Here is a 26602-nt window from a genome sequence, read left to right as displayed (position 1 = left end):
TCTTCCCTTTAGTCTTAGAGAATTTCTTAGCTAAATAACTCTAGTTAATACATAAGTTGTTGAGTTCCTGCTGTAGTGTTTGAAATGTTTCTTGAGCTTTGATCTTTAGTAGAAGAACCATTTAACTTGTTTCTACATTTTATATGTTTACTCATTAATTCAACAAGTTATTTCCTGTGAACTTCTAAGGTGCTAGGTGCTGGAGAGCCAAGAGGGAATAAGAAGGGATTACTGCAATAGATAGTAATATTGACAATGATGAGGTCACCTTGCCTACGCTGTCCTATTTTAATCATCACAATAGCCTTTCTGGACAGATACTAATATCTTCATTTAAGAGTTGAGGAAACAGGTTTAGAGAAATGAGGTGATTTGTACATGGACACGTAGCTAATAATCGACTGCTTCTGGCCAGGAGCAGGAATGCTGGCCTTCCAAGCCCTAGGCTATGGTTCCTCCACTGAGAAATCATCTGACCACTTCCACCCTTTGGCTCCTCCCCCCTTCTCCTTACCCTGGGAGAATGCATAGCACCTTATTCTGCTCCAGCTTTTGGCATGCAGCACGATCTGAGTAACACATATTTTCACTCTTGTTGCAGCAACTCTGGAGCAAGTGACTCTGGGATGCAAAAAGAGGCAGGAAAAAGAGGGAAGGCAACTCTCAGCCATGAGGAATTTTACGTCCTTATCCATCCTGTGTAATAGTGTCAGGACTAGGGTAAAATTGGCCAACCCATAATTATGCCCCCCTCCCTGTGGCTGGGCACTGTGACAATCCCTCCTCAAACTGCCCCTCTTCTCTCTGCCCTTTTGTGACTCTTTTTACCTCTCCAGGCTGAGGTCAGGTCACACAGGCCTGCTTCCAGCTGACCTGCTATGTGACCTTGCCAAGTTAGTAACTTTTTTAAGCCAGCTTGACTTATTTAAAAATTAGTGCCTCCAGAGGCGTTCACTGGCTTACACGAGACAAAGTAAATCAAGCACATATGGGACACTTAGGTGTGGCATGGTGGCCATATTGGTTGGCTCTGCCACAAATGGCTCTGTTAAGAATATATGACCCTGGACTTCCCTGGTGGCGCAGTGGTTAAGAATCCGCCTGCCAATGCAGGGGACATGGGTTCGAGCCCTGGTCCAGGAAGATCCCGACATGCCGTGGAGCAACTAAGCCTGTGTCCCACAACTACTAAGCCTGCGCTCTAGAGCCCATGCTCCACAACAAGAAAAGCCACCGCAATGAGAAACCTGTGCACTGCAACAAAGAGTAGCCCCCGCTCGCCGCAACTAGAGAAAGCCTGCGGGCAGCAGTGAAGACCCAATGCAGCCAAAAATAAATAAATAAATTTATATTTAAAAAAAAAGAGAATTTATGACCTTGAGGAAGTCCCTTTACCTTCTAGGACCCTGGATCTACGTTTCTGTGTGTGGAGCACCCAACTCGAGCTGGAGTCTATGACAAAATTCCAAGTGCAACTTTGAGATGGTTATATTAGTTGCTCTACTTATAATTAATTAATACTAATTAATACCGATTCCTTGGCCATAACCCTAAACCTTGCCTCATTCATATAAAAAATTAATATGTAAAATGTAAAAAAGTTAGTGATAGTAATAATATGATGGAATTTCAGGGAGTGCTTTTATTGTGAAAAGTAGGAACTGTACACAAAACTTTTTTTGAGAATTGGCAAATTTTTTTATGATCTTGCATATTAGAAGTCCAAATCTGGGCCATGGATAAGGAAAAAGATGATGATAGAAATAAATTAATCCATGTCTCCTTTATTTTGGAAAAAGTGCTTAGAATTTTTGTTTTTAATTTTGCTTTTCGAACACTGATTCCTCCCCCCATTCCCCCCTCCCACACACACTCGAGTACATTTCTCTTTGCTACCTGGCTCTACTCTTGGCCAATACATCATACCCATGAGAGAATTCCCCTTTATCTTCAATAGATAGGCGTGATTTATTTTACTTTATTTTAATGAGGTCTATTTCTTTTTGTATTTGAGAAAGAGCAAGGTTGTTCATAAAGCCATAAAACATCACATGGTGACAGTTCTTTGCGCTGACATCTATTTTACTACTTTAAAAAATACTAATAGACTTAATTTTTTTAGAGTAGTTTTAGATTTACAGAAAAATTGAGTGGAAAGCACAGAATTCCCATATAACCCCCCTCCTAACCACACAGCCTCCCCTTCCATCAACATGGGTATCAGAGTGGTACCTTTGTTATAATGGATGAACCAACATTGACTCGTCATTATCAACCATAGTTTACACTAGTTTTCACTCTTTGCGTTGTACATTCATTGGTTTTGAGAAATGCATCCACCATTATAGTATCATACAAAGGAGTTTTACACAAGACATGTTCTTTACTTCTTTCCCTTCCCAAGCTAAGAATTGGACTATTTTCAGCTTCTCTTATCAAACCTTAAGAGACACTTCTCTGCTGGGCCCTTCTGCTTTCTTTGCCCTCCCAATGGACATTCCTGGCTAGAACTGTGTTCATTCATTCTTTAAGTATTTATTGGGGCCTACCGGGCAATGTGCTACTTGCTAGGGCTAGAAATAGGAATGTCGCAGGGTCCCTATGCTACGCGTGCCTGCCCACATTCCGCTGAGGAAAACAGGCAAACAATGAATGCAATACCTTGTGATTAAAGTGTGATGGTTGGAGGATAAGTAGGCATCAGGAATTACGGTGGCACTGGAGGGGCAGGGGGTCTGGTGGCTAACCCCACATAGTGGGGTGGGGAAGCGTCCAGGATAGGCTTCCTGGGTAGACTTAAGCAGGTAAGGGGAGGTATTATCAGAGAAAAATTCTGACATAATCCTGCTCCCATCTCATCAATCCTGTATTTTAGGAGTAAGACACACATCTGTCTTTGTATGTGGCTGGGGTGGGTGATGGGGGGAGGGGGTTTTGAGGACGAATACTATAAATTGCTTAGCAATTCCTTTTTTCTTTTTCATAGTGCTGATATAGATTTCAGCTAACTAGGGAACATTATCGAAAACTCTGAAAGGATATTAAGTCAAAGTGTTCTCTTATCTTTAGCACCGTTATCCAGCTGACTTTGGGCATAGCCAAGCCATTCCAACATGGTGAGGATTGAGGCTGCTTTCTCTGTGTTTTGAGGGAGCTGAGAGGCACTGGGGAAAACATTGCCTATGGTTGGAATTAAGCCTGGGCTGACACCCCAGCACCTCCCTTGCTACACCACCTGGACAGATGACTTCCCCTGGCTTGGGAGGCTGCATTGTATTCATCGGTAAAGTGGGTATAATATGTCACCTACCAAGCAGGGTTACGGAGTAAGTGGTAATATACATAAATCACCCAGAAGTGGTCCTGGCAGGAAGGTGTATGCTCAGGGATTGGTTGCTGTCATTATCTATTTTCTCTTTTTCTGTTTCGCCCAGTGTTCATGACTCAATCCCAAAATCTCACAGTTGAATTTCAGATTGGAGCAGGTTAAGCCAAACAAACTTAATCAGAGTTAAGATGGTCAGAGGTGGTGCAACATCTGGTTTCATAATGGTTAACACCATCTGGCCCCAGGTATTTGGGAGAAAATCATAAATATGTGTGTACACACACACACACACACACACACACACACACACACATACATATCAACAACCCAAGTGCATTTGACTCTGGTTTCTACCCAACCTGACAACCAAAGAATTGAAGCTCTGGACTTTGGTATCATCACAAAGCTACGATCACTTTCTTACCTCCATAGTTAATGTCTCTCTCTACCTGCCCTTTAAGCCTATGGGTATTTTTATTAATGTAATTTTATCACTTTATATCTTATTTTACTTTATTAGCTGTGCCACACGGCTTGCAGGATCTTAGTTCCCCGACCTGGGATAGAACCGTGGGCGCCTGGCCGTAGAGGCACTGAGTCCTAACCACTGGACCACCAGGGAATTCCCAGCTTAATATTTTAAAAAATATGTGCTTAGGGCTTCCCTGGTGGCGCAGTGGCTGAGAGTCCGCCTGCCGCTGCAGGGCACACAGGTTCGTGCCCCGGTCCGGGAAGATCCCACATGCCGCGGAGAGGCTGGGCTGGTGAGCCATGGCCACTGAGCCTGCGCGTCTGGAGTCTGTGCCTCGCAACGGGAGAGGCCACAACAGCGAGAGGCCCGCGTACCGCAAAAAACAAAACAAAACAAAACAAAAAATATGTGCTTAATATAAAAGAACTTCAAATACCAAAGTATACATAGTGAAAGTGAAGGATATCCTCCACTGCCTTTTCTCACCCTGTTCCACCTCTAACCAAGGGTTATTGGTATTAAGTGTATTGTGTGTTCCTTCTAGACTTTTTTCTGTAAACATTCATTTATGTTTATCTGCATATATTCTCCCAGTTTTTTTTTAATTTAATTTTATTTATTTTTTATACAGCAGGTTCTTATTAGTCATCTATTTTATACACATCCGTGTATACATGTCAATCCCAATCTCCCAATTCATCCCCCCACAACCCCCACCCCCTGCCGCTTTCCCCCTCGGTATCCATATGTTTTTTTCTCTACTTCTGTGTCTCAATTTCTGCCTTGCAAACCGGTTCATCTGTACCATTTTCTAGGTTCCACATATATGCATTAATATACAATATTTGTTTTTCTCTTTCTGACTTACTTCACTCTGTATGACAGATGCATCCACGTCTCAACAAATGACCCAATTTTGTTCCTTTTTATGGCTGAGTAATATTCCGTTGTATATATGTACCATTTCTTCTTTATCCATTCTTCTGTCGATGAGCATTTAGGTGGCTTCCATGCCCTGGCTATTGTAAATAGTGCTGCAGTGAACATTGTGGTGCATGTGTCTTTTTGAATTATGGTTTTCTCTGGGTATATGTCCAGTAGTGGGATTCCTGGGTCATATGGTAACTCTATTTTTAGTTTTTTAAGGAACCTCCGTACTGTTCTCCATAGTAGCTGTATCATTTTACATTCCCACCAACAGTGCAAGAGGGTTTCCCTTTCTCCACACCCTCTCCAACATTTGTTGTTTGTAGATTTTCTGATGATGCCCATCCTAACTGGTGTGAGGTGATACCTCATTGTAGTTTTGATTTGCATTTCTCTAATAATTATTGATGTTGAGCAGCTTTTCATGTGCTTCTTGGCCATCTGTATGTATTCTTTGGAGAAAGATCTATTTAGATCTTCTGCCCATTTTTGGATTGGATTGTTTGATTTTTTAATATTGAGCTGCATGAACTGTTTATATATTTTGGAGATTAATCCTTTGTCCGTTAGTTCATTTGCAAATATTTTCTCCCATTCCGAGGGTTGTCTTTTCATCTTGTTATGGTTTCCTTTGCTGTGCAAAAGCTTTAAAGTTTCATTAGGTTCTATTTGTTTATTTCTGTTTTTATTTCCATTACTCTGGGAGGTGGATCAAAAAAAATCCTTCTGTGATTTATCGCAAAGAGTGTTCTTCCTATGTTTTCCTCTAAGAGTTTTATAGTGTCTGGTCTTACATTTAGGTCTCTAATCCATTTTGAGTTCATTTTTGTGTATGGTGTTAGGGAGTGTTCTAATTTCATTCTTTTACATGTAGCTATCCAGTTTTCCCAGCACCACTTATTGAAGAGACTGTCTTTTCTCCATTGTATATCCTTGCCTCCTTTGTCATAGATTAGTTGACCATAGGTGCGTGGGTTTATCTCTGGGCTTTCTATCTTGTTCCATTAATTGATCTGTACTTCTGTTTTTGTGCCGGTACCGTACTGTCTTGATTACTGTAGCTTTGTAGTATAGTCTGAAGTCAGAGAGTCTGATTCCTGCAGCTCTGTTTTTTTTACCTCAAGACTGCTTTGGCTATTTGGGGTCGTTTGGGTCTCCATGCAAATTTTAAGATTTTTTTTGTTCTAGTTCTGTAAAAACTGCCATTGGTAATTTGATAGGGATTGCATTGAATCTGTAGATTGCTTTGTGTAGTATAGTCATTTTCACAGTATTGATTCTTCCAATCCAAGAACATGGTATATCTCTCCATCTGTTGGTATCATCTTTAATTTCTTTCATCAGTGTCTTATAGTTTTCTGAGTACAGGTCTTTTGTCTCCCTAGGTAGGTTTATTCCTAGGTATTTTATTCTTTTTGTTGCAATGGTAAATGAGAGTGTTTCCTTAATTTCTCTTTCAGATTTTTCATCATTCGTGTATAGGAATGCAAGAGATTTCTGTGCATTAATTTTGTATCCTGCAATGTTACCAAATTCATTGATTAGCTCTGGTAGTTTTCTGGTGGCATCTTTAGGATTCTCTATGTATAGTATCATGTCATCTGCAAACAGTGACAGTTTTACTTCTTCTTTTCCAATTTGTATTCCTTTTATTTTTCTTCTCTGATTGCCATGGCTAGGACTTCCAAAACTATGTTGAAGAACAGTGGTGAGAGTGGACATCCTTGTCTTGTTCCTGATCTTAGAGGAAATGCTTTCAGTTTTTCACCATTGAGAATGATGCTTGCTGTGGGTTTGTCATATATGGCTTTTTGTTATGTTGAAGTAGGTTCCTACCATGCCCACTTTCTGGAGAGTTTTTATCATAAATGGGTGTTGAATTTTGTCAGAAGCTTTTTCTGCATCTATTGAGATGATCATGTGGGTTTTATTCTTCAGTTTGTTAATATGGTGTACCACATTGACTGATTTGCGTATATTGAAGAATCCTTGCATCCCTGGGATAAATCGCACTTGATCATGGTGTATGATCCTTTTAATGTGTTGTTGGATTCTGTTTGCTAGTATTTTGTTGAGGATTTTTGCATGTATATTCATCAGTGATATTGGTCTGTAATTTTCTTTTTTTGTAGTATCTTTGTCTGGTTTTGGTATCAGGATGATGGTGGCCACATAGAATGAGTTTGGAAGTGTTCCTCTGCAATTTTTTGGAAGAGTTTGAGAAGGATGGGTGTTAGCTTTTCTCTAAATGTTTGATAGAATTCAACTGTGAAGCCACCTGGTCCTGGACTTTTGATTGTTGGAAGATTTTTAATCACAGTTTCTATTTCATGACTTGTGATTGGTCTGTTCATATTTTCTGTTTCTTCCTGGTTCAGTCTTCAAAGGTAATACCTTTCTAAGAATTTGCCCATTTCTTCCAGGTTGTCCAGTTGATTGGCATAGAGTTGCTTGTAGTAGTCTCTTAGGATGCTTTGTATTTCTGTGGTGTCTGTTGTACTTTCTCCTTTTTCATTTCTAATTTTATTGATTTGAGTCCTCTCCCTCTTTTTCTTGTTGAGTCTGGCTAATGGTTTATCAATTTTCTTTATCTTCTCATAGAACCACCTTTTAGTTTTATTGATCTTTGCTATTGTTTTCTTTGCTTCTGTTTCATTTATTTCTGCTCTGATCTTTATGATTTCTTTCCTTCTGCTAACTTCGGGTTTTGTTTGTTCTTCTTTCTCTAGTTCCTTTAGGTGTAAGGTTAGATTGTTTACTTGAGATTTTTCTTGTTTCCTGAGGTGGGCTTGTATAGCTATAAACTTCCCTCTTAGAACTGCTTTTGCTTGCATCCCATAGGTTTTGGATCATAGTGTTTTCATTGTCATTTGTCCCTAGGTATTTTTTGATTTCCTCTTTGATTTCTTCTTTGATCTCTTGGTTTTTTAGTAACGTATTGTTTAACCTCCGTGTGTTTGTGTTTCTTACGTTGTTTTCCCTGTAATTGATTTCTGATCTCCTAGTGTTGTGGTCAGAAAAGGTGCTTGATATGATTTCAATATTCTTAAATTTACTGAGGCTTCATTTGTGACCCAAGATGTGATCTATCCTGGGGAATGTTCCATGATCACTTGAGAAGAAAGTGTAATCTGCTGTTTTTGGATGGAATATCCTATAAATATCACTTAAATCTCTCTGGTCTATTGTGTCATTTAAAGCTTGTGTTTTCTTATTAATTTTCTGTTTGTATGATCTGTCCACTGGTGTACGTGAGGTGTTAAAGTCCCCCACTATTATTGTGTTACTGTCGATTTCCTCTTTTAGAGCTGTTAGCAGTTGCCTTATGTATTGAGGTGCTCCTATGTTGGGTGCATATATATTTATAATTGTTATATCTTCTTAGATTGGTCTCTTTATCATTATGTAGTGTCCTTCCTTGTCTCTTGTAACATTCTTTATTTTCAAGTCTATTTTCTCTGATACAAGTATTGTTACTCCAGCTTTCTTTTGATTTCCATTTGCATTGAGTATCTTTTTCCGTCCCCTCACTTTCAGTCTGTATGTGTCCCCTAGGTCTTAAGTGGGTCTCTTGTAGACAGCATATAGATGGGTCTTGTTTTTGTTTCCATTCTGCAAGCCTGTGTTGTTTGGTTGGAGCATTTAATCCATTCACGTTTAAGGTAATTATCGATATGTATGTTCCTATGACCATTTGTTAAATTGTTTTGGGTTTGTTTTTGTAGGTCCTTTTCTTCTCTTGTGTTTCCCACTTAGAGAAGTTCCTTTAGCATTTGTTGTAGAGCTGTTTGGTGGTGCTGAATTCTCTTAGCTTTTGCTTGTCTGTAAAGCTTTTGATTTCGCCATCGAATCTGAATGAGATGCTTGCCGGGTAGAGTCATCTTGGTTGTAGGTTCTTCCCTTTCATCACTTTAAGTATATCATGCCACTCCCGTCTGGCTTGTAGAGTTTCTGCTGAGAAATCAGCTGTTAACCTTATGGGAGTTCCCTTGTATGTTGTCATTTTTCTGTTGCTGCTTTTAATAATTTTTTTGTCTTTAATTTTTGCCAATTTGATTACTATGTGTCTCGGTATGTTTCTCCTTGGTTTTATCCTGTATGGAACTCTCTGCACTTCCTAGACTTGGGTGGCTATTTCCTTTCCCATGTTAGGGAAGTTTTTGACTATAATCTCTTCAAATATTTTCTCTGGTCCTTTCTCTCTCTCTTCTCCTTCTGGGACCCCTACAGTGCGAATGTTCTTGTGTTTAATGTTATCCCAGAGGTCTCTTAGGCTGTCTTCATTTCTTTTCATCCTTTTTTCTTTATTTTGTTCCACAGCAGTGAATTCCACCATTCTGTCTTCCAGATCACTTATCCGTTCTTCTGCCTCAGTTATTCTGCTATTGATTCCTTCTAGTGTATTTTTCATTTCAGTTATTGTATTGTTCATCTCTGTTTGTTCGTTCTTTAATTCTTCTAGATGTTTGTTAAACATTTCTTGCATCTTCTCGATCTTTGCCTCCATTCTTTTTCCGAGGTCCTGGATCATCTTCACTATCATTATCCTGAATTCTTTTTCTGGAAGGTTGCCTATCTCCACTTCATTTAGTTGTTTTTCTGGGGTTTTATCTTGTTCCTTCATCTGGTACATAGCCCTCTGCCTTTTCATCTTGTCTGTGTTTCTGTGAATGTGGTTTTTATTCCACAGGTTGCAGGATTGTAGTTCTTCTTGTTTCTCAGATAAATGTTTTTTAATGTCATTTTTGTGCAAGGACTCTGTGTATCTTGCAGCGTTTTTATTCCTCATTTGAATTGTCCTACAGCCCAGCTCTCTTATTCATCCTTTCCTACCCATGTTCTCAAGTTCAGTTGTGGATTATTGCCCAGGATTTCCTTCTCTCTCCCATTGTGCATACAAGTCTGGCTCTGCCACAGGTCAGCTTCAATTCGGATCACTGTTCTACCACTTACCAACCATTGTCACTTTATAGAGTGTTAAAATTTCCTTATCTGAAAAAAGGGGCTTGAAGTAGCACTTTCCAGAGTGTTTGTGAAGATTATATGGAATCATTGGTAAGTTTAGTCATAGTACCAAGCACAGAGTAAATTCCCCTGGAAATGCATACTCACATTGCAAAGGACCCATGTTCATTCTACAGGTGTACCTGTTGTTGAAATATTGAAACACTTTCATATCAGTTGACAAACAGCTGCTTCCCTGAAACCCACAGTAGCACTGTTATCTTCCTGACCACCTGGCCACTGCTCTGGGGCCACCATGGATATTCCTACAGTCCAATAACAGGTAGCTGCCTGTGGAGCTGGGGCCTCCAGCACCCTGCTGCAGCTCTATGTGCAGCATTGTGATTGATTGATGACTTCTGAACAATATTAGTTTCTGTAGAATATTAGCTGACTGCCTATAAATACTATGCCTCCTGTTTACAGATGACAAAGGAAGCCAGGGGAGAGGAGTAACTTTGCCCAGGGTCACACATAATGACTTAAACTGAAACTATTCAATTTCCAAAACCATGTCCAGTCTCCATGGAGTCAAGTTCCAGTCACTAAGTGTGGTTCAGCCCCTGTGACCTTGGACAGGGGACTACATCTTTTAGAGGGGGCCAGAGTGAGAATGATTCTTCTGGCTTCCCTTTCTCTCCAGGCATTGAACAGTGCCAATATAGGGGAATTTTCCTTGTCTTTTTGTTCAGGGCAAATAAGTTGAGCAGTCAATTTTAGGCCAGAGATCAAACTCAACTCGTTAATTATTCACAGAGTTGATCACTCTGCTCTGTTCCTGAAACTGCTAAACCAGCTGCGACAAAGCAGAACTACAACGCTGGTAAAATAAACTTTTTGAAAAGAACTTGTTGAAGCAGAGCATACAGATACTTTTAGAGAGGGAATGTGAGCCAATGAAAGCAAAGACACATAGTGAAAGGAGCCAGAGAGACGCCACTTAATGAGCTGTGTGCTATTGGGCAGATCACGTACTAGGTAACCTTGGTTTCATCATTTGGTAAATGAGAATAAGTACCTTGAAGAGTTATTTAGAGGCAGATACAGTAGGTGCACAGCCCCAAGCTCTGTGCCTGGCACCAGGAGTGAGAGCCAAAATATCTCCTAACCTAGACTACAGGACCCTAAAGAAACCAGGGTCACTGTGAATCAGCACCCCAAAGACTCCTGGAGGGCCCCAGCAGGCCAGGAGTGAACCTTTACCTTGCGGGATCAGGGGGGCAAGGATGAGACTGTTGACCAACCAGGATGGAAATCTTTTATCTGCTGTGCTCACAAGTCCCAGCTGAAGAGCAGCCCTGCCTGGCAGGAAAAGAAAGTGCTCAGGCACCATCAGGTCCACTCTTCATTACTGGAGAAAGAGGGAAGGACAAGAGACGGCTAATAATTGTGGGGTTGGTTTGCTTCCAATGGTACAGAAGGGGTAAAGAGAAGGTTGAAGCCCTTCTTCCTACTTCCCATCCTTACTCCCAAGAAATAACAATTAGTAGCAGATTCTTGTATCTTTTTCTATAAATGAGGCATTAGCCTTCCTTCCTTCCATACACATGGAATTATAATAATGGTTAATATTTAGCATGTGCTTGCTATGTGCCTCAGAATATTTTAAGCATCTTATATAGACTGTATGTTATTTAACCTTCATGACAACTCTGTGAAATAGGTACTGCTTTTATTTTCATTTTTTAGCTGGGGAAACTGAGGCACGGAGAGGTTAAAGCACTTGCCTAAAGTCACACAGTAGGTAGGGACAGGAAAAAGAACTCAGGAAGTCAACGTATATCTATCTTATTCTGTTTTATGCTTGTATAGCGTCTCAGTATGAATGAATGATAGTTTATTTAACTTATTGTTGGATATCGAAGTTGTCCAAATCTGTTCTAACAATCACAGCTCCACCAAACATCTTTGTGTATTTATCTTTGAAGTTTTAACTCGTATTTGATGTCTACTTTGTGCCAGGCACTCTGGGACACTCTTGACAGGCATTTTGTCATTTAATGCTCACACTCCATGAGGTTAGGAGCCATTCATTTTGCAGGGAAGGCTATTGAGACTCCTAGTCATTAAGTAACTTGCCCAAGGTCCCAGAGTTGGTAAATGGCAGAAGGTGAAAATGAACTCAGACTCTCTGATTTTAGGGTCTATAATACCACAGTTGCTATGGAAATTACACGGTTGTATGTGAAAATGCCCACGAGGAATTCACACATATACAGGAATCTCCTTTTAATAACATTACCCTTTTATATTTTTTCTTCTGTATTAATCTCACTGAAGCCAGTTTTCATACCTATCAAAGAGAGTTAATAATACCTATTAGTATGGACTGAATTGTGTTCCCATTACCCCAACGTGTTGGTATTTGGAAGTGGAGCCTTTTAGAGATAACTAGGTTTAGATGAGGTCGTGAGGGTGAGTCCCCTTGATGGGATTGGTGTCCTTATTTGAAGAGACACCAGAAATCTTGCTTCCCCTCTCTCTCTCTGTCTCTCTCCACCATGTGAGCAGTCATCAAGAAGTTGTCCATCTGCAAACCAGGAAGTGGGTCTTTACCAGAACCTGACATACTGGCACCTTGATCATAGACTTCTAGCTTCCAGAACTGTGAGAAATAAGTTTCTGTTGTTTGGGAATTCCCGGGTGGTCCAGTGGTTAAGACTTGGCGCTTTCACTGCCGTGGCCCTGGGTTCAATCCCTGGTCTGGGATCTAAGATCCCGCAAGCTGTGCAGCACGGCCTAAATAAATAAATAAATAAATAAATTTCTGTTGTTTAAACCACCAGTCTGTGGTATTTCATTCATTATGTTACCCTGTGCAGATTAATACACCTTCCCTATAAAATTATTTTGAAGATTAACAGAAACAAGGTAAACCATCAAGAATAATTTCTAGCATGAATTATGGAGTTATTGTATGCTAGGTATTGTTCTAAGAGCTTCAAATGTGCATTAGTTTCCTAGTGTTGCCATAACAAAATATCACAAACTGGGTGGCTGAAAACAATGGAAATGTATTCTTTCACAGTTTTGGAGGTTAGACATCTGAAATCAAGGTGTTGACAGGGCCAAAGTCCCTTAAAAGCCTCTGGGGGGAGGATTCTTCCTTGCTTCTTCCTAGCTTCTGGTAGCCCAGGCGTTCCTTGGCTTGTGGTAGGATAACTCCAGTCTCTGCCTCCATTGTCAAATGGCATTCTCCCTGTGTGTTTGTGTTTTCATATGGCCATCTTCTTATAAAGACATCAATCCTATTGGAGGGAGGGCCTACCTTACTCCAGTATGACCTCATCTTAACTAATTACATCTATTGATACAGTGACCTTATTTCCAAATAAAATCCCGTTCTGAGATATTGAAGGTTAGGACTTCAGCATATCTTTTCTGAAGGGAACAATTCATCCCATCACAGTACATCTTACCTCATTCAATCTCCATGGCAACTCGATGAAGCAGATATTATTACATTAGTTTTAGAGATGAGGCCATGGAGGCTCAGAGAGTTCACGTAACTTGTCCAAGGAAGAGTGACTAAGCAAGTATGTGCTCTACTATTTCTTGGCTACTAGAGTTTAGGGGCATAGTAAGCACTCAGAAAAATATGAGTTTATTACTCTTTTTGTTTGTTCATTTGTTTTATTTTGAAATGCCTTACAAATGACCATATTACCCCAGAGTAAGGGTAAGCAAACTTTTTTTCTGAAAAGGGACAGACAGTAAGTGTTTTAGTTTTTGCAGGTGATGTGGTCAGTCTCTGTTGCAACTACTGAACTCTGCTATTGTAGCACGGAGCTAGCCAAAGATAATATGTAAGCAAATGACCATGACTGTGTTCCAGTAAAACATTATTTACAAATAGACAGGGTTTATCTATTCAACAGTTGATGGACATTGGGTTGCCTCCACATTTTGGCAATTATGATGAATAATGTTGCTGTCTGATAGTGTCTTTCAAAGCCCAAAACTTTTAAATTTTGATGAAGTTCAAATTATGTGTCTTTTTCTTTTATTTCTTATGCTTTTGGTGTCCTAAGAATGAATTGCTTAATCTGAGACCATGAAGACTTACTCTTAGGTTTCCTTCTAAGAGTTGTATAGTTTTAGTCTGATATTTTTCTCATCCTTTTGAGTTAACTTTTATACATGATGTTGACTAGTTTCATTCTTTTTCGTGTAGTTATCCAATTGTCCTAGAACAATTTGTTGAAAACACTGTTCTTTTCCCCACTGTATTGTCTTGGCACTCTTGTCAAAAGCCAATTGACCATAAATGTAAGGGTTTATTTCTGGACTCTCAATTCTATTCCATTGATCTGTATGCCTGTCATTAAGCCAGTTCCTCACTGTCTCGATTACTGTTTTTGTGTTATAAGTTTTGAAATCAAGAAGTGTGACTCCTCCAGCTGTGTACTTTCATTTCAAGATTGTTTTCACTTTTCAGGGCCCTTGGATTCCCATATACATTTTAAGATCACCTTGTTAATTTCTTCAAAAAAGCCAGCTGGGCTTTTGACAGAGATTGCAATGAATCTGCAAATAAAATTCGGGAGTATTACCATTTTAACAATATTAATTTTTCTAATCCATGAACATGAGATATCTTTCCATTTATTTGTGTCTTCATTAATTTACTGCAATGGTGTTTTGTAGATTTTAGTGTACAAGTGTTGTACTTCTTTTGTTAAATTTACTAAGTATTCTATTCTTCTTGATGCTATTATAAATGGAACTGTTTTCTTAATTATAGTTTCAGATAGTTCATTGTAAGTATACAGAAATATATTTGATTTGTGTATACTGATTTTGTATCTTGCTGAATTCATTTATTTGTCTTAATATCTTTTTAGTTAACTCCTTACTTTTTTCTATAAACAAAGTCATGCTATCTGTAAATAGAGATAGTTTTCTTCTTCCTTTTCAGTCTGGATGCCTTTTATCTCTTTTCCTTGTTTAAATGTTCTGGCAAGAACCTCCAGAACAATATTGAATAGAAATGGCAAGAGCAGGTACCTTGTCTTGTTCCTAAACTTAGGGGGAAAAACTTTCAGTCTTTCACTATTATCTAAGATGTTAGCTGTGTTTTTTCGTAGATGCCTCTCATCATTTGAGGAAGTTTCTTTCTGTTCTTAGATTGAGTGTTTTTACCATGAAAGAGTGTTGGATTTTGTCAAATTATTTTTTCAGCTATTGAGATGACACTGTGATTTTTAAACTTTATTCTATTGATATAGTGTGTTATATTAATTTCTTTCTGTATGTTGAACCAGCCTTTCATTCCTGAGATGATCTTATTCATGGTATATGATCCTTTTTATATGTTGGTGAATTCAGTTTGTTAGTAATTTTTGAGGATTCTTTTGTCTGTGTTCGTATGGGATATTGATCTGTAGTTTCCTTTTTTTGTGATGTCTTTGATTTGGTATCAGGATAATGCAAGCCTCATAGAATTGTGTCCCATAGGTCTCTGTTTATTTCCTTTGATTACTTTCTATTTATACCAAGTAATCTTAATTGACCTGTCTTTAAGCTTACTAATTCTTTGACCTGCTCAAGTCTGCATTTGGGCATACTTTATATCTTTTAGTTGATGGTCTCTGTTTGAGGACACATTTTTCTCATACTTTAATTCTTTAGAAATGGTTTCTTTGAGTTCTTTGAATATACTTATGATAAGTGATTTAAGTCTTTATCTAGTAAATCTGTCTTTCTTTCTAGTAATGTCTGGGCTTTCTCAGGGACAGTTTCTGTAAACTATTTTTTTCCCTTTGGGCCATATGTTCCTGTTTCTTTGTATTTCTTATATTTTTTGCTATTGTTATTGAAAATTGGACTTTTTATCAAAACAAACAATTTTTTATTGAAGTATAGTTGATTAGCAATGTTCTATTAGTTTCAGGTGTACAGCAAAATGATTCAGTTATACATCTATCCATCTATCTCTCTGTATACGTATGTCTGTTCTTTTTCAGATTCTTTTCCATTATAGGTTATTACAAGATATTGAATATAGTTCCCTGTACCATACAGTAGGTCCTTGTTGTTTATCTGTTTTATATATAGTAGTGTGCATCTGTTAATCCTAAACTCCTAATTTATCCCTCCATCCCCTTTCCCTTTTGGTAACCATACATTTGTTTTCTATGTCTGTGAGTCTATTTCTGTTTTGTAAATAAGTTCATTTGTATCATTTTTTTTTAGATTCCATGTGTAAGTGATATCATATGATATTTGTCTTTTTCTGTCTTAGTTCACTTAGTATGATAATTTCCAGGTCCATCCATGTTGCTGCAAATGGCATTATTTCATTCTTTTTATGGCTGACTAATGTTCCATTGTATGTATATACCACATCTTTTTTATCCATTCTTCTGTTGATGGATATTTAAGTTGCTTCCATGTCTTGGCTACCGTAAATAGTGCTGCTATGAACACTGGGGTACATGTATCTTTTTTTCTTTTTTAATACTTATTTATTTGGCTGGGCCATGTCTTAGTTGTGGCATGCAGGATCTAGTTCCCTGACCAGGGATCGAACCTGAGCCCCCTGACTTGGGAACATGGAGTCTTAGCCCCTGGACCACAAGGGAAGTCCCTGTATCTTTTTTTTTTTTTTTTTTTTTTTTGCGGTACGCGGGCCTCTCAGTGTTGTGGCCTTCCCGTTGCGGAGCAACAGGCTCCGGACACGCAGGCTCAGCGGCCATGGCTCACGGGCCCAGTCGCTCCGCGGCATGTGGGATCTTCCCGGACCGGGGCACGAACCCGTGTCCCCTGCATCGGCAGGTGGACTCTCAACCACTGCGCCACCAGGGAAGCCCCCCTGTATCTTTTTGAATTAGTTTTCATCTTTTCTGGGTATATGTCCAGGGGTGGGATTGCTGGATCATATGGTAACTCTGAAAATTGGATATTTTAAATAGCACAATGTGTCAACTCTGGAAGTAAGAGTCTCTATCACCTTTGTGCTTTGTTGTTGTTGCTGCTGTTTGGTTTTTTTTAGTGACTTTCTTGGACTAATTCTGTAAAACCTGTATTCTTTTGTCATTTGTGGCCACCAAAGTCTCTATTCAGTTTGCTTAGTGCTTAGCTAATGACTGGATAGAGATTTCCTTAAAATTCTTTGAACTAATAATCTCCCAGCGTTTTTTTTTTTTTAACTTCTTTATTGGGGTATAATTGCTTTACAATGTTGTGTTAGTTTCTGCTGTATAACAAAGTGAATCAGCTATACGTATACATATATCCCCATATCCCCTCCCTCTTGCGTCTCCCGCCCACCCTCCCTATCCCACCCCTCTAGGTGGTCACAAAACACCGAGCTGATCTCCCTGTGCTATGTGGCTGCTTCCCACTAGCTATCGGTTTTACATTTGGTAGTGTATATACGTCCATGCCACTTTCTCACTTTGTCCCAGCTTACCCTTCCCCCTTCCATGTCCTTAAGTCCACTCTGTATGTCTGCATCTTTATTCCTGTCCTGCCCCTAAGTTCTTTTTTTTTTAGATTTTATATATATAAAATATATATATATATATATATATATATATTAGCATATGGTATTTGTTTTTCTCTTTCTGACTTACTTCACTTTGTATGACAGACTCTAGGTCCATCCCCCTCACTATAAATAACTCAGTTTCATTTCTTTTTATGGCTGAGTAATATTCCATTGTATATATGTGCCACATCTTCTTTATCCATTCATCTGTCGATGGACACTTAGGTTGCTTCCATGACCTGGCTATTGTAAATAGTGCTGCAATGAACATTGTGGTACATGTCTCTTTTTGAATTATGTTTTTCTCAGGGTATATGCCCAGTAGTGGGATTACTGGGTCATATGGTAGTTCTATTTTTAGTTATTTTAAGGAACCTCCATACTGTTCTCCATAGTGGCTGTACCAATTCACATTCCCACCAACAGTGCAAGAGGGTTCCCTTTTCTCCACACCCTCTCCAGCATTTATTGTTTGTAGATTGTTTGATGATAGCCATTCTGACTGGTTTGAGGTGATACCTTACTTTAGTTTTGATTTGCATTTCTCTAATGATTAGTGATGTTGAGCATCCTTTCATGTGTGTGTTGGCAATCTGTATATCTTCTTTGGAGAAATGTCTATTTAGGTCTTCTGCCCATTTTTGGATTGGGTTGTTTGTTATTTTGATATTGAGCTGCATGAGCTGCTTGTATATTTTTCTCCCAGCATTTTTAAGGCCTCTGTGTATGTGTGTGTGTGTGTGTGTGTGTGTAATGTATTGTTTTAAGTGCTCTAGCAGCCAGTTTACAACTCCAGCTTATCCTAAACTTCTTGCTTATACAGAGACTCAAGATAACCATAGGTGAGAGAGTAGACCTTATCGAGTCTTCCCTAGATGTATGCAGCTCTGAAAATGCACATGGATTTCTGGATTTCCAGGAATATGCTGGAGCTTTTCAAAGACCCCTATGGGCATCTCATTATCCAGTTGTTCTTTTTAAAATTTCTGGTTAGCCCCAACTGTTAGCGCCAACTGTTAAAGTATCCTCAGGTAGCTGTGATATTAAACAATTGCCACTAATTGTATTTGACAAATAGTCAGTGGGTAGAGGGCTCTTCACAAAAAGCAAGCTCTGATTAGGTCAAATAAAGACAATCCCTGAAAATGGAGCTTTTTAGTGAACTGCCAGACAGGTCAAATAGTGATAGTTTTCTAGAAATGGGGCTTCTGGGGAGCTCCAAACCCATTTTACTTCCTTCGGTAACAATTTAGCTACTGTTTTTCACATCTATTGTAGTTGTGAGCCTGTTGGCTTTCAGTGCTGCTGAAAAGCTAGGGAGAGGGTGATGGGCACAGGTTAAAATGCCATAAGGCTCACTGTCCTTGCTGAGATTCAGCCATTTTTCTTGAATAAATGCTCCTTGGATTGTTGCAAGCCTTTGGTGATTTTTCAGAGTTCTAAAGAAGTTTATTTTGACAGTTATCCAGGGTTCTCATTGCTTTTATGGAGGAGTGTATTTCAGAGGTCGCCCTCAATCTGCCGTTTTAAGATCAGTTGATTGTATGTTTGGTTTTTATAGCTATATGTCAGATTATCACACACTTAGCAGCTAAAACAACCCCCAGGTATTATGTTATAGTTTTTGTAGGTTAGAAGTCCTGGCACAGAGTAACTGGGTCTTACAAGGCAGAAATCAGTGTTTTGGTTGGACTATATGTTCTCTTCCTGAGCCCAGGGTCTTCTTTCACACTCATTCAGGTTGTTGGCAGAATTTAAATTGTTGTTGTAGGACTGAGGTCCCTGTTTTGCTGCTGGCTGATTCATCTCAGCTCCTGGAAGCCACCTTTAGGTCTAAACCATGACCTAGAAGCTTACTTTCTCAAAGCCAGTAGGAAGAATATTTCTCCAGCCTGTTAAGCTTGAGTCTTATATAACCTAATCATGGGAGTGAATATCCTATCATATTCACAGGACATTCTCAAAGAAAGGGGAGTATATAAAGTATATTTACTAGGAGGTGAGATTCTTGGGGGCCATCTTAGAATTCTGCCTTCGTTAGGCTTAATTGTGGGCTTTTAAGCATTTGGCTACAAAAGATATCATTTCCAGCTCTACTTCATTTGTCTAGAACTGTTTCATATAAATTAATCTAATATAATCTTTACAATAACCCTCTGAGATAGGCAAGGACGGTGTTCCTAATCCCATTTTAGAGCTGTGAACCAAAAGGCTCAGAGAGATTGTATGATTTGCTCATGGACACACAGCTAGTGGGGGGCAAATTAATTCCTCAGACTCTAGGTAGAGTGCCCTCTGCCCTACCCCATACCTGTTCAGTCCTTTGAGTTTTGTTACATGGCAATGAGGATGTTAGTACCTGAGGCTTCTTTAAGGGACTTTGTCTCTGAAACAGTCTCCCTCTGGGCTCCTGTATCTCCTGCATGTGTATTTGGGAAGAATACCTGAGCATAGAAAATAGTATTAACCAGGAGTTTTGATAAAATGGAGCTTTCAGGGGTGAATTGCAATTTAAATAGCTGAAAAATTCCATTTACTTCCAGCAATGTATTCTGAATGCTCCCTCTGGCCCAGCTCAAGGGGAGCAGACAGTCATCTCCTGCAGAAAGTAAATGGAATTATTTTTTTTCTTCAAAGGGCCTTGAAATCAGCAGTCTCGAGGCTGGCAGTGGGGCCTCAGTGAAGACGTCATCAGAAGGAACAGCAGAAGGTTCTGAAGGTAGCCAGGCATCGAACAAACTCACTCTCACTTGAATTTGATGATTTTGCAAATGGTAGAAAAAATTAACCATTTAAGACCAGCTTTCCAACCTTCCTATACTTAATCTCCTGGTTCAGTATATCCAGTCATTTAAAAGATGATGGGGTTTCATTAGTTCCAATTCAACCCTTTTAATTATTCTGTGTCTTTCTACAGCAATGCACATGGCTGTTTGTAGACTGCATTAATCAATCCTCCAAATTTCTCAGGGCAGCAGAGATGGGATATTGGTTCCCTCTCCAGATTCCTTTTACCTGGGCCCTGTACCAATTCCCCAGCTGCTGGGAGAAGGTGGTTCTCACCTTCTAGAAAGGCCAGCCCCCTTGCCTCAAAGTGGCAGTAACTTGGGTGGCTTTCATGCTCCAGAGCTCCCTGTGTGGTCAGGCTGAGGCTGGATCCAGCTGGGACCACATATTTGCTTAGCTGCCTCCCCTGCCCATCCTTCTTCTTCCTGTACTTCCTGTCTCCTGAGAGCCCTCCACATTCACTGAATATAATTCAGTGAATCACATTCACCCAAATCACTGTCTCAGGTGCTGCTTCGATGGCAGTGACCTAAGACAGATAGTAAAAAAGTTCTGCTGTACCATTCCAATATCTAAGTTAAAAAAATATACATATGTATGTATGTATGTATGTATGTATATATATATATATATGTATATATATATATATATACATCTCCAGGAATTAAAGGCTTTGCTTACAGAAACATCCATTTAAATAATATGGAGGTCATTTACCTCTCAACCTCAGTTATCTGGAATACAGCCACGAATATAGAAAAGGCCTACATGTAACCGATTTAGATATTGTAAAATGAAAGGCAGTCTGTACTTTCATCATTGAAAACAAGTGTAGGTTTTGGTGCCTGACAGATACACAAATGAATGACCCCTATTGCATGTACTGGGCAAGCGAGCCGGGGTAAGCTTGTAACCTCTCCAGCTCTGTTTCCTGTCTGTGATACACTTGTCACTTCACACACTCACAGTGTTTCTGGGAAAACAAAGGGTATGATACATTAAATGGGTTAACAAAACCCAGAGCTTTCTTTTATTATTAAGGTCTTCGTGTAACAGGGAGCATGCTATTTCATTCTGGTTACAGGCCAGTTTTTGTTTCAAAGCTGAGGCTGAGAGCAGATGCTTTTTCATGCACAAAACAAACAAACACTCACCAGCTGCAAGTAAACCAAAACTGAACTTTGATGTTGTTTCTCACCACACTGAGTCCCATTTGCAGAGGAAGGGGATGAATCACTAAACTGAGGAGAACGTGGTGGGTTACAGTTCTCCAGGCATGGAGAGATAGGCATGGACAGCAAAGAGAAGCAGGCATTGTCCTGGGCTCCTGGAGTTTGCTGAGCCCCAGGAGCTGGGTCACCCTCATCCAGACAGAAGAAGGGCAGCAAATGTGGGAGGTGGCTCATGTCAGCATTGGTTAAATCTGGGCAACAGGTGATCTATGGGTGTTTGTCTTATTCTCTGTAATTTTTTGGAAGTTTGAAATATTTAAAAATGAAAAGTAACATAAGAGTAAAGGTAACAAAGGATTAAATGAGAATGATTAAATTCACTTTGTGAATGAACTAAGCATGGTATAATTTATACTACCCTTAACTCAAATTCATATAAACACACCTTGTGCATGCATGTGGATTTCTATACATATATGTATATGTTCCTCTATATCTTTTTACATAACATATATAATCATGTATGATTTTATATATATATATATATTTTTTTTTTACACACATGATTTTAACTGAATCTTCTACCAGCTTACATGGCATCTGTCCCAGGTTAGTGAATGAGGAAATGCTTCGTACCTGTGTCTCCTCTACAGATGTCTGTTTCTCCCCAGATTTCAGGTTAGCTTCATAGCCTCAGTTCTTTGATGGGTTTAAGAAAAGTTGTTAACTTGCAGCTTGTCCATCTTTTTTCATGTTGTAAAGATTGGAGCAATGTTCATTCCAGCTTTCTCTATCTCTGAGCTGAAACCAGAAGTCTTTGCATTAAAATTGTGAATCTAAACATGTGCCCTGCTCGCTGTGGTTGAGAGTCTGCCTGCCGATGCAGGGGACACGGGTTCATGCCCCGGTCCGGGAAGATCCCACATGCCGCGGAGCGGCTGGGCCTGTGAGCCATGGCCGCTGAGCCTGCGCGTCCCGAGCCTGTGCTCCGCAACGGGAGAGGCCACAACAGTGAGAGGCCTGCGTACCGCAAAAAAAAAATAATAATAATAAAATAAATAAAATAAAAATGTGCCCTGCTTTAGAAAGCTTTCCTCCTTTGTTTTAAACAGTTATTGTTATTTAGTTTCCTTTCCGCAGGTTTCTAGTGAAGTTGAACCTCTGTTCTGCTCTTCATCGGTCATTTGTAGCACCCCGCCCCCCTACCAGATCCAGTGTGGTCCGGATCTACTCTTGGGAGTCCTGGGAGGGAACCTGGGGGTGCCAGACTGGGAGGAAGGTGTGGTGGGTGATTCTGGGAGGCAAGAGAATTGATGTAGGTGGTTCCTAGTTCCAATCATCGGCTCTTTCCTTAGGCTTTATTCATCTCTGGGGCTAAAGTCTCTGCAACACTCCCCTCCATTCCTCCAGGGCCTGAGCTGTCCACTCCAGGATCATGTATTTTAACTAGTACTTCATTCTCTACAGAGACTCAAGCCAGAAGAGCTTCAGAATTGGACCCTGACCTTCTGTCAGGGAAAGCAGCATCTAAGGCAGAGTGACGAAGCCAGGATCAGTCAGGGTCCTGGGAGAAGACATCGCCTTCAGGTTAGTCATGCTCAAGGAGAGTTCAATTGAGAGATTATGATGCTGTGAGTGTGTATAAGGAAACCCTGATGGAAGAAGCAATACCAGGGCTATTAAGAGCAAGGTTCCTTTCTCACCCCAAGGTCTGTGGTATATGGAGCAGGGACAGAGGGGGCCTGTATGAGGAAAGCTGCGTGACCTGAGCCAGACCCAAGGCGGAGAGAGGTGGCCAGTTCCAGGCGTGACTGAGAATAAACACCCACCTCACTCTCCTCCCTCCCTCTTTCTTCTGCTGGTGTTTAAAATTGGCCAAAGCCAATTAGAAGCCAAATGGCAAGGGAGCCCATTGATGGCTTCTTTTTTTAATTTCTAATTTTAATTTAATTTTTATTTATCTATTTATTTTTGGTTGCATTGGGTCTTCATTGCTGCACGCGGGCTTTCTCTAGTTGCGGCAAGTGGGGGCTACTCTTCATTGCAGTGCATGGGCTTCTCATTGCGGTGGCTTCTCTTGTTGCAGAGCACAGGCTCTAGGTGTGTGAGCTTCAGTAGTTGTGGCATGCGGGCTCAGTAGTTGTGACTCGCAGGCTTAGTTGCTCCACAGCATGTGGGATCTTCCTGGATCAGGGCTCGAACCCGTGTCCCCTGCATTGGCAGGTGGATTCTTAACCACTGCACCACCAGGGAAGTCCCCCATTGATGGCTTTTCCAGGTCAGTCTCTTGGGGCACAGAGAAGATGCAGAGAGGACCTGGGAGGGTCAAGTGAACACATCCAGCATGAAAGCCATGGAGACCACACCTCAGTAGGTATTCATATGGCTATTTAAGAATTTTTGAATTAAGACCAAAATACTGGATAATGATAATTATTATGCTCTCATAATTCAATCACTTCTTTGTGTTGCCCTATACTATTATTACCTCCACAAAATCCAAGGCAGAGAGTGATTAGTAATTTGCCCCAAATTATATAGCTAGAAAGACTGGTGAGAAAAAGTTTATACAACTCCAAAGTCCTTGCTTATGACTACCACACCCGACAAATTTATTCGACCCTTTTCTTGGGCAATCCCTTGGAGCCAGACTCTTCTCCCTCAACATTCTAAGGAGCCTTTCTGACCTCGTCCTTGCCTTTCCTTCTTCTCCAAAAGAGTCACTTGTCACAGCTTCAAGAAATTGGGCTCAGGCACTAACAGGCAGAACCAGACCAGGCAAGGCCACCTGGTATGTAAGCAGGGCACGTGGTGGATAGACAGAGCCAGGGAATCAGGAACAGGGAAACAGCAGAAAGGAACAGAGAGACCAGATGCAAACATTTCGCCTACAGCCTGGAGGTCAGCCCAAGGGGAAGAGAGATAAGGGTGGCAAAGGTCACAGGTGAGGTTGGCACAGCTCCTTAAGAAATGGGTGAAAGATGAAAGTGACTTTGCTTTCATCCAACAAAAGCAGCTAATACTTCTACAGTGCCTTAGTGGTTAAAGCAAATTCCCACATGTTTTACTAGATGATGTTTTATTAGACTGTGGGCTTCCTGAAGGCAATGCCTTTTCATTTTGTTATCCCTACCACGAGGCAAGGTTCTGGACACCTGGTAGCCAATATCAGCAAACACTTGTTAAATAAATAATTGTAAATAGAGTAAAATACGGAATTCTGAGGGGTTTGGGAGCCCATAACATCAGGAACATAATTCTGGTTTTGTTGACTATTGAGTGAGAGTCCTTGGGGTGATCTAGTCTTTGTGAGCTTTAGTGTGCTGGTCCATGAAATGAAAATTTAAAATTCATACATTTGCAGGGTTGTTGGGAAGTTATACACACACACACACTATACACACACATATACTAGACACAAAATGCTGACATACTGTATGTTTTATATATATATATGTATGTATGTATACACACACCCAAACACACTCATACACAGTCAGCACCACTTTTACATCTATCTAGCAAGGTAACCATGACAATATGATGACAGTGACCATGATAAGGAAGGAGTAACTTCCCATAGGGGTGTTCCTGTATATTTTTTTGCTACCTCCATTATTTGAACAAGTTTATTTCCAGCCAGCTCCATCTAAGCAACAAATAGGTCTTAAGCTACCCACTTGAGAAAAGAGCAGATGAGAAATCTGTGTGGGTGGCCAGGTGACCTCTGTTATTAAATCAACACAGTAGGGCAGGCTCACTCTCCCCTACATATATACTGTTCTAAAGGAAGGTCTAAAAGCCACGCCACCATGTCCTCTCAGAGGTAAAAGCTCTCTCTGCAGGGGTTTGCTGAGTCTTCCTAAGCCTGGGTAACACTGGGCCATGAGCCGGGAGCTTAAATAGTTCTCTAGGTTAGTTGTGATTTAAAAAAAATGTTTTCCCTGTCAACCTTTCTCAGTCTGTAAAAGTTAGAATCCTTTTGGCTTCGTCCTTCTCATCATTAGAGGTCCATACCTTTACTCTCATCTCCACACCTCCCACCCTTCACTCCACCAACATCTATCTGTTTAGTGGTAAAATTGGTTAAGGTGGCATTTAATAGAAAGAACGACGACTGACTCCCCCTCACTCTCGGTACCAGCTGCCTCGCTGATACAAGCACACCCACCTGTGTTCTGACAAGGAGCCTGCAGACAGGAGCTCTCCTTGTGTTCACTGTGCTCCCAGCCTGTGCTCGTCATCTCCTTTGCAACCTGGAGGGCAGGGGAAGGGAGAGGTTGCTGAAATCAGGGGCCATGGAATATAAGACAGCTTTCCTTCAAGGAGTTAGCCAAGCATTTTTTTTTTAATGTTTTTATAAAATTCATCAGCTGACAAAGGTACTTGGTCCACGTGCATTATGATGATCTAAATTAACATGAATCACAATCACGAGTCCAAGTTGGACTTGAACCAAACTTACCCGAAATGCTTGGCATCAGTGAACATTGCTTTCTGCTGCAAGAAAATGTGCCGCGAGTGCTCTGTTGAGAATTCCCCGTAAAGTACCTTCAGTAACATTCACCCAAGTGATCTTCTTCCCCCTCCTCCTGGATTCCTTGGAAGAGGAGCCACTTCGGATTCATTGAGCCTCTGGTTAGCACTGATATTCTGAGGGGCACCGAGAAGGAGGTACCCTTTCACTTCCATGAGGACAGGAATCTCAGCCTGGAGCCCATCAGTCTCTGCAAAGTTCTGTGGATAATGTTCATGAACCATCTGATATTTAGGCAAAGTTTGTATCTATCTCTTCTGTGGGCTTCTTTTTTTTTTTTCGGAAAATTTTCCATATCTTTCAGGAGATTCCCATGGTTGTATGCATCCTCTAAAATTTTAAGAGCCACTAACATAAAGTGTTTATTGAAACATTCTGTAAATTTTGCACAGTATATTCTAGGCAAAATTCAGAAGGAAAAATTAAAAAACAAACAAACAAACCTCCCTTTCTTCCTGGCTATTGGGATTCTCACTCCTTTCCCAAAGGTCAATGAAAGAACTGTGTCCAGAGGCACTGTGACACAGCGAAGGAGTCGTGGTAGGGAAGGCTGTGTTGTAGCCAAGACTCTAACACCAGTTGGCTTTCTTAGTCCGTGTAGTCTCCGCAATACTAGCTGTGAAGAGGTTAAAGGAGAATACTTCCCCTCAACCCCTGCCACACAAATACAGCCTGGAAAGGACATGCTGATTACACAGAAAGTTTGGTGGCTTCCATGTACTCCAACAAGCACACCCACCAAGTGTGCAAAACCAGAGAGTTAGTCTTCTTAAAGAATGGTCCATTAGCAAGGTTCTATTTGTGTCCTACTAGTGAATTTTTGCAAGTCCTTTCATGCCCCAACCTGTTTTCTCACCTGTTCAATCCAGGTGAGTCTACTCAC

The 26602-nt window shown here is 40.3% G+C and overlaps 1 protein-coding gene across 9 annotated transcripts in view; it reads left to right on the top strand.

Moving 5' to 3' along the window:
- Nucleotides 1-26602, top strand: part of LRATD2 (LRAT domain containing 2) — a 92109-nt gene that overhangs the window by 8100 nt on the left and 57407 nt on the right. For 4 of the 9 annotated variants that reach the window (XM_073794751.1, XM_073794749.1, XM_073794750.1 and 1 more), the window contains exons 2-3: nucleotides 19861-19942; nucleotides 22650-22769. In XM_073794751.1, coding sequence (XP_073650852.1) covers nucleotides 19861-19942; nucleotides 22650-22723 — 156 coding nt within the window. In that variant the 3' untranslated portion in view covers nucleotides 22724-22769. Of the gene's footprint in view, nucleotides 1-19860; nucleotides 19943-22649; nucleotides 22770-26602 lie in introns of those variants that run through there. The other 5 variants (XR_002175745.3, XM_019932002.3, XM_019932003.3 and 2 more) reach the window with 2 other exon arrangements.

Source organism: Tursiops truncatus, chromosome 17 (genome assembly GCF_011762595.2).
Source record: "Tursiops truncatus isolate mTurTru1 chromosome 17, mTurTru1.mat.Y, whole genome shotgun sequence".
In the NCBI taxonomy this organism is placed as follows: Eukaryota; Metazoa; Chordata; class Mammalia; order Artiodactyla; family Delphinidae; genus Tursiops; species Tursiops truncatus.
Note: the sequence above shows the minus strand (reverse complement) of the source record. Positions and strands in the feature narration are given on the sequence as shown.